Below are 20568 nucleotides of genomic sequence, written 5' to 3'. Positions count from 1 at the left end.
AGTTATATTATTTTCAGTTCGAGTTGAAAACACGGTCACAGGTTTCCGAGTATAAACCTACCCCGGATGGTGAATTCTTAGTTGTATTATGTTTAAGTGCGGGGTGGACACACGTTTCCGAGTATAAACCTACCCCGGATGGCGAATTTGTAGTTATATTATTTTCAGTTGGAGTTGAAAACACGGTCACACGTTTCCGAGTATAAACCTACCCTGGATGGCGAATTTGTAGTTATATTATTTTCAGTTGGAGTTGAAAACACGGTCACACGTTTCCGAGTATAAACCTACCCCGGATGGCGAATTTGTAGTTATATTATTTTCAGTTGGAGTTGAAAACACGGTCACACGTTTCCGAGTATAAACCTACCCCGGATGGCGAATTTGTAGTTATATTATTTTCAGTTGGAGTTGAAAACACGGTCACACGTTTCCGAGTATAAACCTACCCCGGATGGCGAATTTGTAGTTATATTATTTTTAGTGCGAGTTGAAAACACGGACACACTTTTCCGAGTATAAACCTACCCCGGATGGCGAATTGGCAGTTATATTATTTTCAGTTCGAGTTGAAAACACGGTCACAGGTTTCCGAGTATAAACCTACCCCGGATGGTGAATTCTTAGTTGTATTATGTTTAAGTGCGGGGTGGACACACGTTTCCGAGTATAAACCTACCCCGGATGGCGAATTTGTAGTTATATTATTTTCAGTTGGAGTTGAAAACACGGTCACACGTTTCCGAGTATAAACCTACCCCGGATGGCGAATTTGTAGTTATATTATTTTCAGTTGGAGTTGAAAACACGGTCACACGTTTCCGAGTATAAACCTACCCCGGATGGCGAATTTGTAGTTATATTATTTTTAGTACGAGTTGAAAACACGGACACACTTTTCCGAGTATAAGGGTGCTTTTCCACCAGAGATGTGCTATGCTACGTTGCTATGGATGCGTTTGAGATCCACCATACATATTCATTGGTGCACATATAGCTTAGCACTGGTGGAAACGGATTCAACTAATTATGTTTTTTAGGTTTGGCGAATTTGTAGTTATATTATTTTTATTGCGAGTTGAAAACACGGACACACGTTTCAGAGTATAAACCTACCCCGGACGGCGAATTGAATGACGAGGTGAATAAACGTAATTCACCATTGTTCGACGGAATAAGTTAAGTGAGAGCTTTACAGACCATTATCGTTATCAACTTAATATAACCTGCGCAGACGCATCTTTTATGATCGCACGCTTTTATGAACAGACGCATCGATTATTATTATTCGTCAACCAAATTAATATAAACATCAACAAAGCAAAGTCGTACTCCGGCCGTCGTGAGAGGAGGACGTTGCGAAATTTTACGATAGAGATCGTTTAGACCACATGTAGTATTTTTAAAATTTATCTGTTATATTAGACTGTTGCAGATTTTCGAGTTATTACAAGGTAAATTAATCATTTTTTTATTTTTTTCATAATTTATGGTAAAGGCATTATTTTATTAGAATCTTCATTCCGAACCGGTGGTAGAGTCAGAGACGTAGCATGAGATAATAATTGTCCTACATGTACGTGTAGGTACATATATTTTGATTTTGGCATTATTTTTAGAGAAACCCGTCATCATTATTTACAGAAATCTAAGTAAATTATAATTTATTATTTAGATTAGATAAAAACTTAGATCGATTTCTTTTTCAATTTATTATTCTGAAATCTAAATTAATATAGGTACCTATAGATACTTCAGACACTTGCATAGTAGATAGGTACTTACTCATCTTTATTTTAAAATCTAAATATCTAAATTATTTATTTACTTCAGATTACTGTGATCTTATTAAATTTTCCCGACTAAATCCATATAATGAGTAGGTAAGTACATAGTACCTACCTAAATATTTTTATCACTAAGACTAATGATAAAAATGTGTATTGAATGTTTTGTATTTCGTAAGAATTTAACTGTGGTCTGATAAAATTGATAATCTTGATAAATTTCACAGTTGCTCTACATTATTATGATTTAAAAAAACTAAAAAAAAATTCAGGGAGCTTATGTTGTGATGATTTTATGTCAAAGTATCAAATTACCTACCTTAATAATGTAAATTGTATCCATACAATTTCCATACTCTGTCTGCCGACCCGTTTTACAACCTATAAACCACTGAACGGAAAATGGAAATTTCTTAATCTTGAAATAGGGTATTTTGGTACAGACTACTTAAAGACTGTTCACTAACATAGTGCTACCCAACTTGTGTTTATTATTTATATTCGTAATTTATTACAATAACCATAACAATAATATAGTATTCTATTTTATTCTTAGAATAGTAAACATTTATTTATCAAACGCAGTGAAAAATAACATAATAAAAGCAAAATATTAAGTGTGCCTGCGGGTGTAGCGACACTGTCAGCGAACAGACTTTACAGCGAATGTTGAGATACTTAATATTATTTTTAGGGTTTCGTATCTTACAAGGAAAATAAGATCACGTTGTTGTCTGTCTGTCTGTCAAGAAACCTATATAGGGTACCTACTTCTCGTTGACCTAGAACCATGAAATTTGGTAGGTAGGTAGGTCTTATAGCTGACATTTGGGGAAAAATTTGAAAACCGTGAATTTAGGGTTAGATCACACAAAAAAAAATTTAAATTGTGGTCATGAACGAATAATTAGTATTTTCAACTTTCGAAGTGAGTGACTATATCAAGTGGGGGGTTTTATGAAAGTTCATCACGTGTACATTCTAAAACAGATTTTTATTTATTTTTATGCATCATAGTTTTTGAATTATCGTGCAAAATGTCGAAAAAATACGACTGTAGTACGGAACCCTCATTGCGCGAGCCTGACTCGCACTTGGCCGGTTTTTCCATAAAAACTTTGGTCAAAAATACTCCTTTACTTCATATTGTTCCTGAAAGATAATTTCCGGATTTTCCCAGATTTGCGCGAATATTTTTTTTAATAGAGATAGCGAGCAAACGAGCAGGTGGGTCACCTGATGTTTAGTGATTACCGCCGCCCGTGAACATTTGCAGCATTTGCAGCATTAGTAGCTGACTTTCGGGGAAAAATCTGAAAACCGTGAATTAGTGGTTACGTCACACAAAAAAAATTAAATTGTGGTCATGAACTAATAATAAGTATTTTCAATTTTGGAATTAAGATAACTATATCTTCACCTGTACATTCTAAAACAGATTTTTATTTATTTTTATGCATCATAGTTTTTGAATTGCCGTGCAAAATGTCGAAAATATAACGACTGTAGTACGGAAGTCTCATTGCGCGAGCCTGACTCGCACTAGGCCGGTTTTTCCTTGTCTTTTCACCTGGACAGCTTCTATGATTTATTTAATTTTAATTTGCTCGTATGAGTCCCGCAAATTGCTATTGCGCTGGAACCATGTCTCATTAACATCGAAATGACGTCAGTTTGACGTCAGCCGAAATAAAAATAATACCTCAGCTCGAAACTTCAGTCTAGTGCTGCCGTCATTTGCGGGACATATACTAATTTATTATCATTATCTGCCACAATGTCAAAGAAGTTTTACTTTGACCGCGATTAGAGGTTACACGCGCTGATTTTTTTCTTGTTTCTGATAATATTAGGCACTTGTTAAGGCACCTACTTAATTATTTATACTTAATATTATTATCAATATCATCATGATCTACCCATCGCCGGCTCACTACAGAGAACGGGTCTCCTCTCAGAGTGAGAAGGGTTTTGGCCGCAGTCTACCACGCTGGCCATGTGCGGATTGGTATAGACTTACACACCTTTGAGAACATTATGGAGAATTCTCAACTTTTTAAAAATCTCTTTGTTTTACCGGGATAAAAAGTAGCCTATGTCCTTCCCCGGGATGTAAGCTATATCTCTGTACTAAATTTCGTCAAAATTGGTTGAATGGATGGGCCGTGAAAGGCTAGCAGACAGCAGCACTTTCGCATTTATAATATTCGTATGGACGTATGGATTGACTAGTTTTTGCCTGCGACTTCATTATTTTATCTGTATATATAAAATTCAAAGTCCTGACTGACCGACTTATCAGCCTAAACCGCTGGTCTTAGAGACATGAAATTTGGAGAGAGTGTTCTTGGTAAAGAGTGGGTATCCACTGAGAAAGGATTTTTCGAAATTCCACCCCTAAGTGGGTTAAATGGGGGTTTGAAATTTATGTAGTCCATGCGGATGAAGTCGCGAGCATAAGCTAGTTAGTAATATGATAGACCATTGACCCAGCTGTGAATTGAACCCGGGATCTCCCGCAAAGGATCGTAGTATTTGCCAGTTGCCACTGCGGGGATGCGTAAACGCATTAAAAAAAAAGTATCTAATTACTAGTACCTATCTATGTATAAGTGTTTTGCTACTTTGCTGTACTTGTCTTATCTTTGCGATAAAAACAACTGATTGTTTAATTCAACGATTTCAATAGTTTTATCAGAGCTTAAAACAGTTAGGAAAACGCAGGCTTACTCATCAATATTTCTCATTAATTTTATTACTTACTAGCTTATGCTTTATGCTCGCGACTTCGTCCGCCTGAAATTCATAAATTTCGACCCCCTATTTTACTCCCTTAGGGGTGGAACTTTCAAAAATCCCTTCTTAGCCGATTCCTACGTCATAACTGCTAAAGCTGCATGCCAAATTTCAGCCAAATTTGTCCAGAAGTTTCAGCTGTGCGTTGATAGATCAGTGAGTCGGTCAGTCAGTCACCTTTTCCTTTTATATATTTAGACTTTCACTGAGATAGGTACGGTACATTCACTACATACTTAGTCATAAGTACTATGACGTCATTATACCTTGTTTAAAGTAACTTTCGATGTGTAAACTTCAAACATCGAAAGATACTTTATAGGTAGGTAGTAGGTACACTTGACTTATCTTTGCCATGAAAAACATCATAATATTATCGCGCCTAGATAACAGCTGGGAAAACACAAAACGAATAAGTAGGTAGTTGAAAAGGTTTCGGAATTGTTGATGGAGTCAATTGAAAATACGATAAGTAGGTAGAAGGAAACACGTAAGAAAGAATGAATAGTAGTCCTCCCCTACTCCTCTTCTTCTTACCTTTAAGGCTTTATCCCACACTATCCCACGCTATGTGGGGTCGGCATACCATGTCTTTAAGGTGGTTTGATACATCCAGCCGCAAAATTCAAATTTTGCATAAATGTTATGCCCGCAAAACTCATTACCATAAGCCTTCGATGTATGATTAGTCTACTATTTTCGAAAAACTAACTACTTAAAATTTGAATTTTCGCGGCTGGATGTATCAAACCACCTTAAGTGGTTACTGCCACCCTGCCCATGCCGCCAATGCGTCTGCGAGTCTTCTAAATAAAATAAAAACCTTCAAAATCATCATGAAATTCATGTTCAACCCATTACCGGTCTACTACTGAGCACGGATCTCCTTTTAGACCTAGACTACTGACTGACTAGACTCTAGGTCATAGGTGAAGATGATAAAATCTGTGGTGCATACCGGACAATATCTAAAGAAGCGGTCATGGTCATAGCAGGGACGATACCCATAGAAAGGCTAGTCATGGAAAGAATGAGGATATTCAAAGGAAAAGACCAAAAAACCCCACAGGAACAGCGGCAACGGACCCTAGAAGAGTGGGAAAAGGAGTGGAAGGAAAGAGGAAAGGGGCAATGGACTAGAGACCTCATACAGGACCTCCGAAAATGGATTAATAGGAAACACGGGGAAGTCGATAAATTAATCACACAGGCACTGAGCGGGCACGGAGTATTCAACACTTACCTGCATGCCATCGGCAAGGCACCCAGCGACAACTGTCCCTACTGCGGTGAGGAGGACACACCGCACCACGCAATTTTTGAGTGCAGTATGTTCGCAGATATAAGGAACGAAGCACGTGGAAACGGAGAACCTCTCACCAAGGACAGTTTGGTGCCACAGATGCTAAACGATGAAGAGGGGTGGAATAAGGGTGCAAAAATGCTCCAGGAAATAATGAGGAAGCGTGTGAACGACGAATGGTCCAGGCAAAGGGCAAACGAGGCCTGACCGGACAGTCCCTTTCCTGAAGATTTGCGTATTGCAGTACCGGGGAAGGACGGCCAGCGAAGGGAGGAGGTTTTAGTCCGTAGGTCGCTGAGGAAGCCTCAGCGAAGTCGGGCATGCCAATTGGTATCCATGAGGATTTCCTCCTACCCAATTAAAAAAAAAAAAAAAAAAAAAAAAAAAAAGGTGAAGATGATAATAATAAGTAAGTAAAGTAATATTATAGGTACCTAGTCTATAGGTAATTGTAAGGAAACTGTCATTATGAGTTATCCGCCGCGTCCTTTGTTTTACTGAGCTAAGGTCAATATTTACTAGTGAGTTACTTATGGTACCTAAGTGAGTACCTAGGAGCTAGGACTGATGTTTATGGTAAGTAAGTAGGAGCTAGGACTGAGCACTTTGTGACGTAGGGCCAAACTCTACTAACCCTTAGATAAAAGAGTTCGCCACAATTTTATTGTGCCGAGATACGTATAACGTATGTCACAACTCACAAACAAAAGCTGACAGAAAAATCTACATATTATTTTGTTTAGGTAGGTACCTACTGCAGAATCAAAAAAAACCGGCCAAGTGCGAGTCAGACTCGCGCACCGAGGGTTCCGTAATACAGTCGTATTTTTTCAACATTTTGCACGATAAATCAAAAATTATTATGCCTAAAAATAAATAAAAATCTGTTTTAGAATGTACAGGTAAATCCCTTTCATATCATACCCCACTTGGTGTAGAAATATTTTTTTTCGTCGTGATTTTCCCCTTGACGTCTGATATAAGACCTACCTACCTACCTGTCAAACTTCATGATTCTAGGTCAACGGGAAGTACCCTGTAGGTTTCTTGACAGACACGATAGACAGACAGTCTAACTAACTACATAATTATGTACCGAATTACTGCAACCCTGAAAATTCAAAGTCATTAGTCAGAATTATTTCACCTAAGCTACAATAAGGTAGATCGTTATGCATAAAGAAAATTGTCCGCGTCCTAGCGCAAACAAAAGGAGGAAAATTTACGATCATTAAACATAATTTCACAGTAATAATAATACTAGTGAACAATATAGGTTATTTAACGGGTAAATATACATTTGAGAGACCGATGGTAAAGCCGGGTCCAGACGAGTGTAACGTGTAATGTAATCCACCGTGTAATGTAACACGAATTCTACGTGTGGACGGCACTACGAACGTTTCATGTAAAGCTCGCGCCGGCGGCTCGGGTTAATCCATCGGCTGTCGGTTTTTTGCGCTAACACAAAGGCGCTCGCAGTGCTTGTTTGCTGCAGTTTCGTTTGCCGTCCACGCTGTTGACACTAAATTACAAGTAATCTTAAATTACACGTTACACTCGTTTGGACTCAGCATTATACAACGCGATTAGGCGAGCAAGCGATGCGACTATCGCGTGCTCGCACCTATTAGAACGCGAATACGCGATCATCGCGCGAATGCTAATAAGAACACCTATTCGAGATCAGCGTTCGTACGGGTAAAATTCGCGCGAACTTGCGATGATCGCGCATTCGCGTTGTATTAGGACGACTTCTGACGTGCTCAATGAGGCTGGAGACAAGGGGGTGTTTGCGCGGCTAACTTCTCAACATGATCTCTGTTCAGAAATCTCTCTTGAACGAAGCCGGGGCGGGTACCTAAGCTATTTATCTAATAAATAATAGGTATACATAAATATATACACTCTTATGGTACGGCTCCACTATCGGGGTTCGCCAAATGATTCGAGTTCGAAAATTGGGGAAAATTTTCTAATTTGCTATTTGATTACGGGGCTTCCCAATAGAAACAAATTTTACAATTTAACCTAAGTATAAGGAAAATCTTTGACTACTTAGCTTAGGTAGGTATACCTAATATGTAGATAGGTGCGATAAGTCTAGATCTATTCGCAGGGTAGGTAATAGCAGTAGTACCTAGGCAGTGGCGTGCAGGTCATAGAGGCATAAATGCACTGCTTACCCCAGTTGAATAGCTCAATGCATATTTTTCATAATGACCTGCCAGTAAACAGGCTCCTACTTAACTAGTGCCTACCCTGGCTTCAAACCCTGTGCACGCCACTGTACTTAGGTAGTTATTTCTAAATACATAAGTATGTATTTTTCTTCTTTTATATTTGTTATAAATTATAAAACTTATGAATAGGGTTATATTTTTATCTTAAAATTATATATATATATATATATATATATATATATATATATATATATATATATATATATATATTACTAGCAGTTGCCCGCGACTTCATCCGCGTAAAATTTGGTTTCTCATGAGATCTGAAATTTTCCCACTGCAAAAGGCTGCCATTGCACTTACCTACTCACTCAGTCTCACCTTGAGACACGGAACCCAGTATACCTAAATGCCAATTTTCATATCTCTAACTTCAAAAACATAGGATTTTCAACCTTCGACCCCCTCTTTCACACCCTTAGCGGGGGAATTTTTCAAAACCGTTTCGTAGCTGACACATGCGTCCTAGAAAGAACCTACCTTCCAAATTTCAAGTTTGTAGGCTTTATAGTTCCTGAGATTTCGTGATTAGTCAGTCAGTCAGTCAGTCAGTGAGTGAGTGGTATTTCGCTTTTATATATTTAGATAATTTAGATCATAGATTAATCCGATTTAGATGAATAGGATTGACGCCGACGATTAATATTTTTGATGAATCAAAACGCGTTGACCAACTTGTGAAGTTGAAATCTTGTGAAGTAGAAATCTTGTGAAGTAGAAATCGAACCTGCGCGATTCGCTAACTCAATGTTTTTCAGTCTCAACACTGAATGAAAGCCAGACAGACACACTTTCGCATTTATAATATTAGTATGGATTTTGTTGGATTACTATTTATTAAATTCGTCACTGAAAATGTCATTAATACCAACTATGTTAATAGTCTTGATAGTATTAATTAATTGGTCTGAAATTTTGATAAAAATAGGTAACTACGTACGTACGTATCTACCTACACATTTACTTTTAATTAATAAATAATATTATGTTACTAGATCCCGTGACGCAACTTCTTTCGCATGAATTTAGGTATTTAAAAATTCCGTGGTAAAAGTGCTATGGCCAAGTGCGAGTCAGACTCGCGCACCGAGGGTTCCGTACTCGGGTATTTTTTCGAAATTTTGCACGATAAATTAAAAACAAATAAAAAACTGTTTAAGAATGTACAAGTAAAGCCTTTCCATATTATGATACCCCACTTATAGTAGTTATCTTACTTTGAAAATTGAAAACACAAACTATTTGTTCATGACCACATCTTATTTTTTTTTGTGATGTAACCACAAATTCACGGTTTTGTGATGTAACCACAAATTCACGGTTTTGGGATTTATTCCTTTAAATTGTGCTATAAGACTTACCTACTTGCTAAATTTCATGATTCTCGGTCAATGGGACAATACCCTGTAGGGTTTCTTGACAGACACGACAGACAGACAGACAGACAACAAAGTGATCCCATAAGGGTTCCTTTTTTCCTTTTTGTATTGAACCGTAAAAATCATATCGATCCGTTTGTAACATTGCTACTTGCGACATGATTGAAGGACAAACCAACAAACAAACGCACTTTTGCATTTACAGTATGATAAAATAACAGTAGATATCGCTAGTACTTAATATATAAGTAGGTACATAGAGGCAATGTAGCCAGTTAGTATTGCATCTAGGCTGGGTTTGGATACAGGTTGCAAACTTGCAGTTAGGTATTTAAAGGTAAATATTTTAGCTACTTATTTTGAAAGTCTTTTTTTTAACGCCGGGAAATGCGTTTACGCTTCCCCGCCTCCTGGAAGCCAGCCAGCCAACCAACTGGAGGGAAGGTATGTGGGACTCGCCAGCCGAGAGGCGACCGGAATACCCACTAAAACCCAGCGGCATTCCTGCACGTCGCCTGGTGACTGGGTCACGGGAACGCCGAAGCAAACCACCGCGACCCAGTCAGTGACATCCGCCGAGGCGGACCCTCCACCGGGGACCCCGCTCACGAGGTCCCCACACAGCACGCCGAGGCGCACAGACCAAGTGCGTGCGCCTCCAGACCCGGGGACGGCTCGGCAACTCCACACTCCGCGCACGTCGCCCACGTCCCATCCTCCGCCGCGTCCGCTGTGCCCTCCGCTAGTCTGAGGGACACGCGGAGAAACCTTCCCCCTGCCAGGTCATTAGCCATGGCTAACAATATCTCCGAAGAGAGATTGTTAGCCATGCTACCGGGGTGCACCGGCCCGAATACTACTCTTCCCCTCGGATGCCCGATGCATCCAAAAGGGACCAGCAGCACCCAGGCACACTGGGAGGTTACCTAGCTGGCACCCCATTTTGAAGTCTTGTGTGCTACGCTTTTATTTTTAACCAGCTGCCCTGGCGAACTTCGTTCCGCCTAACAGTGGATTCAAATTTTTTAAATTTTTCTCTCCGTAAGAATAATCCTCGTACTTCGAGGAATATTATAAAAAAGAATTAGCGAAATCGGTTCAGCTGTTCTCGAGATTTGCGATGACCAACACATTTGGTGATTCATTTTTATATTATAGAAGATCAATCAATCAATCAAATTATTATTTCCACCAAATACAAAATCATATTTTTGTTAGTATTGACACGTACCTTAAAACTAATTATTATAATATTCTTACCAAAAACAATACTGTGCACCTTTTTTCCGAACTAGTAGAAACTGTGTCTCGGAAAACAAGGCCTCCAGCTCGGTGAATACAAAGCAAACTACATACTAACTAAACCAAAAAGCTAAAGAAAATATTGTATTTATTGCTTATTTGGGTTTACAGATGGTTCTTAGTCATGTTGTGATGGTAAAGCCTAATACCTTATATACTGAGGTATGCAATATTACATTATACAAATTAAATATTTGTGTAGAATTATTTTATGTGATTGTAGTATTAATTATTATCTTATTTTACAAAAAAGTAAAGATAAAACCTTGTCACAATAATAAATTAAATAATAAATTAATTAGAACATTTAAAACCTCCTTAAAACAATGTCAATTTGGGCTACCTTAAAATTAATTAAAATTAACTAAAGTCTCCCACTGCAATGAGTTCGTGTAAGTTCGGCCTAATTTCAGAAACAACTGCTGGTACCTACCTGGTTTTCATCAATAGAAAGAGGAATTGTGTAAATAGGTCTTTCATCATCATCATGATCAACCCATAGCCGGCTCACACAAAAAAAATTGTGGTCATGAACTAATAATTAGTATTTTCAATTTTCGAATTAAGATAGCTAAGTATATTAAGTGGGGAATCATATGAAAGGTCTTCACTTGTGCATTCTAAAACAGATTTTTTTTTTGCATCCTAGTTTTTTAATTATCGTGCAAAATGTCGAAAAAATACGACCGTAGTACGAAACCCTCGTTGCGCGAGCCTGACTCGCACTTGGCCGGTTTTTTTATTAGTATAACACGACAAAGTACAACAAGGTTTTTTATTATTTACCTTAAACTCTCCTTAAATTCTAATGAAAGAACAATAAAATTAAATGAATCAATCTTCTTTTTCAATTATCACTCATTAAATACAATTGCAATTTGCAATGGCAAACAAAACTAAAAAAAACAAATTAATGAATCAGTCCTATTTTAATAATCATCATTCTTTACTTTACTTACTGCTAGCTGATGCCCGCGACTTCATCCGCGTGGATTTAGGTTTTTCGAAAATAACGGGGGAACTCTTTAATTTTCCAGGACAAAAAGTAGTCTATGCCCGGGATGTAAGCTAACTTTGTACCTTTCATAAAAATCGGTTAAACTGTTGGGCCGTGAAAAACTAGCAGACAGACAGACAGACACACTTTTGCATTTATAATATTAGTATGGAAATATTAGTATGGATTATTGCAAAATGTAAAAATTGGTCCAATTTACAAAGCCAAACAAAAGCCGGACAGGCCGGACACTGTCTACTAGTAATTTGGTCGCACATGCAACCAAAAAGCCTGACTGTGTCCGGCTTTATCTGTACACCTGGCAATACTACCTTTACCTACTCGTGAATGATTCCTGAACAATATGCCGCGGATTTATTATAGGTAGGTCCAGCACGGACCGACTGACGGTTTCGTTTTGAGTCACAAACGATGCATTTTATTGATAGAGTCGACCTTAACAATAGATACTTACGTTTTACGATGCGACAAATATGTTCAGAATAGTTTATGGTAGGGGAGTCCAAGAGAGGATTTTGGGATTTACTCGAGCGCGTCAGATTAATACAAGGAAAGTTAATTAGATGCAGAAAAGTGTGCATTTCATTGATCTGACAATTTGAGCGTGACCTAAGGAAATGGGAGAGTCATAAAGTTTCAAACATCGGCCATGACTTTTGGTTGCGTCCAAATCGTCAGATTTTTGAAGCGCCCCCTTCTACACCTTCGTATGACCACCCCCACCATGCAAACTGGCAGATAAATATTTTAGCGATAAAAAACACATGGGGCGTATTATATACTATTAATATCTAAAGCGCTCGAGTATTTCTTTGTGAATATTTTTTTTTTACATTTTGAAAACCTGTACGCACTCTCCCCACCAGTGAAAGGGGTTACATCATATAACCTTTTTTTCTTTTTAGCACCTAATCTTCCCAATTCAATAGGTCCCCACGACGCTCGAGTAAATCCCTATTTAGCATATTGGGCTCCCCTACTATTACATATATCAATCAATCATTAGTAGAGTAGATATAAAGATAACGGGCAGTGGCGGTTTCAAACAGCTGTCCATTCCGGACTTTTTCTTTGGACAACCTCCCTGGTGACTGGTGAGTCTTATTTAAGTGGGAAGTCCCGCCCTCGGGTTCGATTCTTGGTATGGGTAATTTGAAAATTTATAATCACTAAATAGGTAAATTGACTCTTTACCAGTACGCTTAGTATAAAATTTTACGTCTCACCAAACGTTGCTAGAATTCGAGAGTCGAAACACAATAACGCCAAATTAAAATGGACCTAAAGAGACTCGAATTGAAGTCAAAAATTCAATGCTCCTGATTTTAATTTCGCAACGTTTCCGCTTGGAGCGCTGGCTGCAGATGTGTAGGCAAACTTGAGCTTTAAAACAAGGCAGTTAAGATCCAGTTTACAATAATGCGGAAGTGTTTCGACAGTCGAATACTATCAACGTTGGTGAGACAGAATCTCATAATATTATGGTGGAAAGTTTCGGCCGTAACTACCGGCAAAACCGTGCCGACGCTCGCCAGTCTCAACTCGGAAACAAATAAATGGGATTTTTTTTAAATGAAAATATTACAATAAAACTTAAAGCTAGCCTTGTCTTTGTCTAATTACTATGCAAATCATGCCCGAATGGTGCCAAGAATACTGGCTGCATTTCCGCGCTTAGCAGCCAGGCTGATCCGTTGCGCAAAAAATGTGCCACCCCTTCTGTCACCCGATGAGGCTATTAATCGCGGTGAAATCGTGGTGAAAATTTTTGTCATAATTGAAAATGGCTCCATAGTCCATATTCCACCACACCACCTTGAACCACCACATTGAAATTTTTCAAAAACAAGTACAACTTAGCCAGTTGTCACTCGGGATGATGCAAGGATTGTAACGATACCCCATAATCCAAATTTTAACCACTAGACTATCCTAGCTTCTACAATAATACTGATGATGATTTATTATAGTAATAATAATTACGTTGATTAACTACTTTTGATTAAATTGCATGGCATTAAGCGCATTATTATTTTAACTAGCGCGGGTGTCATCGGGGACGAACATAACCTGTTCTATCGATTATAAATTCAAATCTTGCTGATTCCAAATACATTTTTGCCTCTTTTTTGCGTGCATTTTTATTGCGGAATTCATGATTTTAATTTAGAAACTCAGTTTTTAGAGTTCCGTATCCGGAGCCAGTACCGTCTTTACCATAAGGGCACACGGGGCCTGTGCCCAGGGCCCCCATCGTCAAGTGGGCCCCAAAGGCTAATATATTCGCCTATGTTTTACATTTTTTGTTCTATTTTAGGTAGATATAAACCCGACAAAAAGTTTATATTTAGGATAAGGCCATTGTTAGCGACTTTCTGGCAACACTGAGCAGTGACATGCCCGTGACAAGTCAATTACATTGCCGAGTTTGACAGTAAACGTGGCATTGCAGCATTAACAAGAAGACAATATTATTATGTCACAGATATGTCCAGCTGCGCGATTACGGGAGAGTGACAGCTACAATATCACGATCGCAATCATCACTGATTGGTTAACGCTCGCTCACTATTGGCTACAATGCATTGTTGCAACAAGAATCGCACAAATTCAGCCAATCAGAACAATTGAGATTGTAATAATGATTGATGCAGGTTTTAGACAATCGGCCTACAGATATGCAACTAGCGTGGCCCCCTCAGTCCCTCTCGCTCAGGCAGAGGTACTTACTTGTGAAATGTTATTCCGTCTATTTTACGTTCGCTTCGGCTATTGTAGCCTAGTATACTGCAACCCACCATTGCACAATAACTTCAAAAACAAAAACAACAAAACGAATCATTTATTTATTTACAATACTTGAGTCAACGTAACCTCACTTCACGTAGTTTGCCAAATACTCACGTACAAATACATTTTGGCAAACAAAAAAAAAGTGGGCACGGTGATAAGGACACAACATAATCATTTTGTCACATAATCATTTTGTCACGTTCTAATAAGAGCTTAAATGAATTTAGCTATCTCGCTCTAACAGTAAGTGTCACAATAGGGCTACTTCTAATAGTCCTTGTTCTGAGTATTATGTAGTTCAGGGTTGCCAAACGTACCATAACTATGGGGATCTTTCACACACTTTCAAACAAACATACTATCATACATACATACTAAAATTCACATACACAAACTACAAACAAACACACCTTTCATATATAGACCGCAGGTCGCGTGCAGAGCTAGTATGCGCGCCGCCGCCGCTCTGTATGAAATTAACTACATAAACCGGTTCGTGTGACGTCCCGCCTGCACCCGCCTGCGCCCGCGCATCGAATATCGATGCCGACCTAATAAATTGCAACCCGCCAGTCTGTTCCAACGCGCCACTGCGACACCGTGCCCACGCATGTTCAGTGGCCGCACGCCAGACACGCGTTATAATAATTTATTTCTGTTTTTATCGAACCGCGGGCCTTTTGCTATTCTTCAAGTTTGTTGTATATATAGTTACGTTGTAAATAGTATAATATCTTTGTGTGTATACATAAATTCACAAGAAATACAGATCGGTGGTAAGAAGAAGAATAGGGGAAAGCAGGTAGGATTCGTACAGAGGGAGCATTCGTACAACAGTCATATCTACACTATGCTACATGGTGACGCGTTTGTGTTTTTGTACATGTGAGACCCGCTCATATTCATAGGCTCACAGCTAAGTGCAGTGGCTGTACAACAGTCAGTTATTTTAGAATAAGTCAAAACGTGTTTTCACACCGCGAAAATAATTTTTCGACTCATCTTTGACGACATTAATTCGTAATAAGCTTGGCTCAAATTGTTAAAGTAACATAGTAAGTCTTTGGATAAGTGCCTTAGATTCATGTGTAAACATTAATTTTGGGATAACCTTCACCGTTATTTTTATTTTAAATTTATTGTTTGATTTTTTTGGTTGGGGTACCTTCGTGCAGTTAGGAGTGGGGTGGATTCGTACTTTACGAATGCACCCCGCGTGGGTTCAGATCGTTTTTGCACTAACTGGGTTATGGGATTCCAATTCTAAACCACTCCCAGATGATAACATGCAACAAATAGTGGTGGTGCCTAGACTAGCAGAGTAGAACTAGAGTGAAGAAACTCTCGGTTTGAGCCTGAAATCGACATAAAATAAATATAGGCTAAATATTAGGCTAGGGGTGTCGTTAAATCAAAAATACCTAGTAGTTTCATAGCCTACCGAGCGTCAAATATAGGCGACATTTGACGCCTGCCAGTGTGGGTGAAACCTCGATGTTTTCTTTCTTCGAAGTTTCATGCCTGTCGTGAGCTGCGCTATAAGTCAAATTAGCAACTTCTTATCAAACGCCAAAACGCTGGCTTAGTACCTATGGCAGCTTGTATAAAAGATATACATAGATATGACGTCATAAACATTTGACGTACTCTTTATATTTAAATCGACAACTTTAGAATTAGTTTAGAATGGTTAAAACTTACAATGGACGTGGGATTCACGAAATTTGGAAGACCCTCTGTTTAATAATAATTACTAAGAAACCGTTTATTTTTGACATAGGCGCTATCCCAATTCAACTCCCAAAGAAATAACTCTTACTCAACAAGATCTATCATCAAGATTGCCACCTCCATCACCATCTACATCAACTGTGGGATGATGACGCCAGAAATTATGCAACCTTTTACCTTAGCCTAAAATGAATGAGAATGCACCTAAAAAGACACAAAGAAAGGAAAAGTATTAGAAAAGTTAAGGATATAACATATAATCCCGAAAAAAATAGACTGATAGAAAAGGAAAGAGCAAAAAAGATGAAAAAAGAAGAACAAGAGAGAAAACAGAAGGCTAAAGAGATGAAACGCGAGTTACTATAACGGTAAATTAGAATGTTGATTAATAAATGACTTAAATTGTAACAAATTGTTTGTAAACACCATATTGTTAATTATTACTATGTTTAAGGTTGATTCTGTGTTAATTTTGATATCAATAAATGTTTAATTTCATATAAAATAGCCTTTTTAATTCCTGTGTACGAAGGCTCCCCACTATGTACGAATGTACCCTAGTCGATGTACGAAGCTACCTCGCGTGTGGGGTGCTTTCGTACGATTTCCATTTTTTGGGAAGTTGATCATAGCTTTGTCATCTTACTTTGCATCAACACTGAACTACACTATAATTAAAGCCAGATAACTAGGTAATCCAGCAGCGTTGAAATTATTCTCAAATATTTATTAGTTTTGTTTTTACATGACCTAGAGTAAAAAGTGTACGAATCCTACCTGCTTTCCCCTACGGGATTTCATTTACCCACACCTCACGCACCACCATAAACTGGTGACCCCGCGAACAATGGCTACGACGGAAGCCAACCTTGAAGATAGCGATAGTGGATCCGATGTGACGGTGAGATCCGACGGTGGGGAACACGTTACAGTACGCCCACGAAAAAAACGTGCCCCGTCGGAATATATGAAAATCCGGATACCACCCTTCTGGCCAGAAGACCCGGAGCTATGGTTCGCACAAATTGAGGGCCAGTTCGAGATCGCAGGAGTGGTGTCTGAAAACACCAAATTTTATTATATTACGAGCAATCTTAGCAGTCAACACTCCAAGGAAGTGAAGGACATAATTACCTCACCACCCGACAGAAACAGGTACACTAAATTAAAGGAGGAACTGATAAAGAGGCTGTCTGCATCGCGTGACCGGAAGATCCAACAACTCCTCAAACACGAGGAACTGGGCAACCGGAAGCCATCGCAGTTCCTGCGCCACTTGCTAGGCTTGGCTGGATCTTCCGTGCCCGAAGATTTCATCAAGAGCATCTGGTGCAGCAGACTTCCCGCCAGCATCCAGACCCTTATAGCATCGCAACCAGCAGGATCTCTCGAGGATTTGGCGGACTTGGCCGACCGCGTTTGTGATATTGTCTTGCCAGTTCCGCAGGTTTCCACCTCCACTGCCGCTCCGACAGCTTCAGTCCATAGCGTCGAGTCCATGGCGTTGGAGATAGCCGAACTAAAGGAGGCAGTCAAAAACCTAACCATGCAGCTGAACAGACAAAACAGACAGTCCCGGCAGAGAGAGCGTTCCGCCAGTAATCGGCGCAACCGCTCCCAGTCAAGCTACAGGAAGTACCCAGAGTGTTGGTACCATGCTAAGTTCGGGTCAAAAGCGACGAAATGCGTCAAACCCTGCAACTTCGCCTCGGGAAACCAACAGAGCGGTCGGTAATGGCGGCCGACGACCGCTCACCTACGTCACCGGGTCGCCTGTTCATCACCGACTGCAACTCAAAAATAGACTTTTTAGTGGATACCGGTAGTGATGTGTGCGTTTTCCCACGTAGTGCGTTTCGTGACCGACGAGCTAAGACGATGTTTCAACTCACGGCGGCAAACGGTAGTGTAATAGAAACCTACGGGTATGTACATTTAAAGTTAAATTTCAATTTACGCCGGAACTTTACTTGGAATTTTATCGTAGCCGATGTAACGAGAGCCATTATTGGCGTAGACTTTTTATGTTATTATAATCTTATTGTAGATGTTAAAAATAAGCGTTTAATCGATAACACAACATCATTGTCGACTATTGTTTTTATAGATAAGAATGTTAATAATATTAATTCTGTAAAAATTCCTTCTGGCGACACACGATACCATTCCATTTTAGCTAAATATCCGGAAATAACAAGACCGGCCGGCGCGCCTACTACCACTGTACACAAAACACTACACTACATACACACTACACCCGGTCCCCCGATATCATGTTCCCCTCGCAGGTTAGATTAAAAATCGCGAAGCAGGAATTCGAGCAAATGCTGAGCAACGGGACCGCACGACCGTCCGAGAGCGCCTGGTCATCTCCCCTGCACCTAGCCGCTAAGAAAGACAACGGCTGGCGGCCATGCGGAGACTACAGGCAGCTCAACGCACGTACCATCCCAGATAAGTACCCAATTAAACATATCCATGACTTCGCTCATAGTATATCAGGATGTAAAGTATTTTCTACTATCGACTTAGTCAAGGCCTATAACCAGATCCCAGTGTTTGAAGAGGATATCCCGAAAACGGCGATTACAACCCCATTTGGACTTTACGAATTCCCATTTATGACCTTTGGACTCCGAAATGCTGGTCAAACTTTTCAAAGATTTGTAGACGAAATGACCAGAGGGCTTAATTTTTGCTATTGTTATTTAGATGATTTTTTAGTATTTTCTAGGGACGCCACAGAACACGAAAATCATTTAGAAATACTTTTCGACAGAATGAAAAAATATGGTGTCTTAGTAAACACTTCCAAGTGTGTTTTTGGCGCTTCGGAGGTTCAATTTCTAGGGTACCACATTTCTGCAGCAGGTACTAAGCCACTCGAGTCCAAAGTCCAAGCTATTAAGGAATTTCCGAAACCAAAGACTATTAAATCACTTAGGCGATTTTTAGGCATGATCAATTTTTATCGGCGATTCATACCTAACGCCGCAAAAACTCAAGCCCCTTTAAATGCCCTACTCTCTGGTTCTGTTAAACCCTCACATCCAGTAGACTTGACAGGCGACGCCCTAACAGCTTTTGAGCAATCCAAGGACAGTCTTTGTAACGCCGCCTTATTAGCACACCCCGACTGCGAAGCTAAACTCGCTCTTGTCACAGACGCATCTGACTTAGCGTTGGGTGCCGTGCTACAGCAATACAAAGATAACGCCTGGCAACCTCTTGCATTCTTTTCACGGAAGCTTAGCCCTTCACAGCAAAAGTACTCGCCCTATGACCGCGAGCTACTCGCGATATATGAAGGAATAAAATACTTCCGCCATATGCTCGAGGCTAGACACTTCGTAGTCTATACTGACCATAAGCCTTTATGTTATGCATTCCACACACGGAAGAATAACTGTTCGCCGCGTCAGTATAGGCACCTGGACTTCATATCTCAATTCACGAGCGACATTCGTCATATATCCGGCAAGGACAACGTTGTCGCAGACACCTTGTCTCGTGTAGATGGAATACAAAGTCCAGTTGACCTCGAAGTACTTGCCAAAGCTCAATCGGAAGACTCCGAACTTTTACAACTTCTTAACGAAGAATCTTCACTTCGTTTTGTTATAAGGGTTCTTTCGAAAATGTTTTTAAAAAAAGATTTATTTAATAACTAAAAGAAATACACTTTAATTAATCAATTAAACTTGAAAAATAAAATAAACTAGGAATAGAACACGGATATTTGGAAGAGTCAAGAGACGTTTACCCTCTTCAGAGGTCTAGCACGGACTGACTGGGAAAGCTACCTTATCCACCGGCGGTCAAGTCAGAGTCGGTCTGTCATCAGCTCTTTTGGGTACAGTTAAGGGGTGTAACAGCCCCCCGCTTAAGTGTAAACTTGCGCGTTGTAGGCGAAGTTTACCAACTTAAACAATTCTCAAGCGTGGTTCAGAAAGAGGGATGTCGTTGTTGCTGTCCGGGTTGTCTGTATTGCTAGGGGAAGAGGTTACTCTGTATTTTGAGTAAAAGGTTAAACATCTCTTGTTACAAAAGTAGTATAATACAAATACTATACAAAAACTTATAAAAACATATGAAATTATAGAATGAGTCGGTATTGATTCGGTGTTAGTCTGGGATTCTAATTCTTTTAATAGAGTTAGAGCGTCGTTTGCTCTAATATTTAATTTCATAAAATTATCAGAGTTGATCTGAGAAT

The 20568-nt window shown here is 39.4% G+C and overlaps 1 protein-coding gene and 1 pseudogene across 1 annotated transcript; both read left to right on the top strand.

Annotated features, from left to right (window-relative positions):
* The first annotated feature begins 1269 nt into the window (after positions 1–1269).
* The window catches only part of LOC117987825 (uncharacterized), a 43357-nt pseudogene continuing 24058 nt past the window's right edge, over positions 1270–20568 (top strand).
* Positions 8465–19959, top strand: LOC117987826 (uncharacterized). Its single transcript, XM_069502780.1, has 2 exons — positions 8465–9845; positions 16402–19959. The coding sequence occupies exon 2, from the start codon at positions 17200–17202 to the stop codon at positions 18085–18087; it is 888 nt and encodes a 295-aa protein (XP_069358881.1). The 5' UTR covers positions 8465–9845; positions 16402–17199; the 3' UTR covers positions 18088–19959.

The sequence above is a fragment of the Maniola hyperantus genome, chromosome 13 (genome assembly GCF_902806685.2).
Source record: "Maniola hyperantus chromosome 13, iAphHyp1.2, whole genome shotgun sequence".
In the NCBI taxonomy this organism is placed as follows: Eukaryota; Metazoa; Arthropoda; class Insecta; order Lepidoptera; family Nymphalidae; genus Maniola; species Maniola hyperantus.
This window is presented reverse-complemented; position numbering and strand designations above follow the sequence as displayed.

Bases quoted from the DNA above. Each gene is read 5' to 3' on its own strand.
- LOC117987826 (XM_069502780.1), top strand. From the start codon at position 17,200: ATGGCTACGACGGAAGCCAACCTTGAAGATAGCGATAGTGGATCCGAT.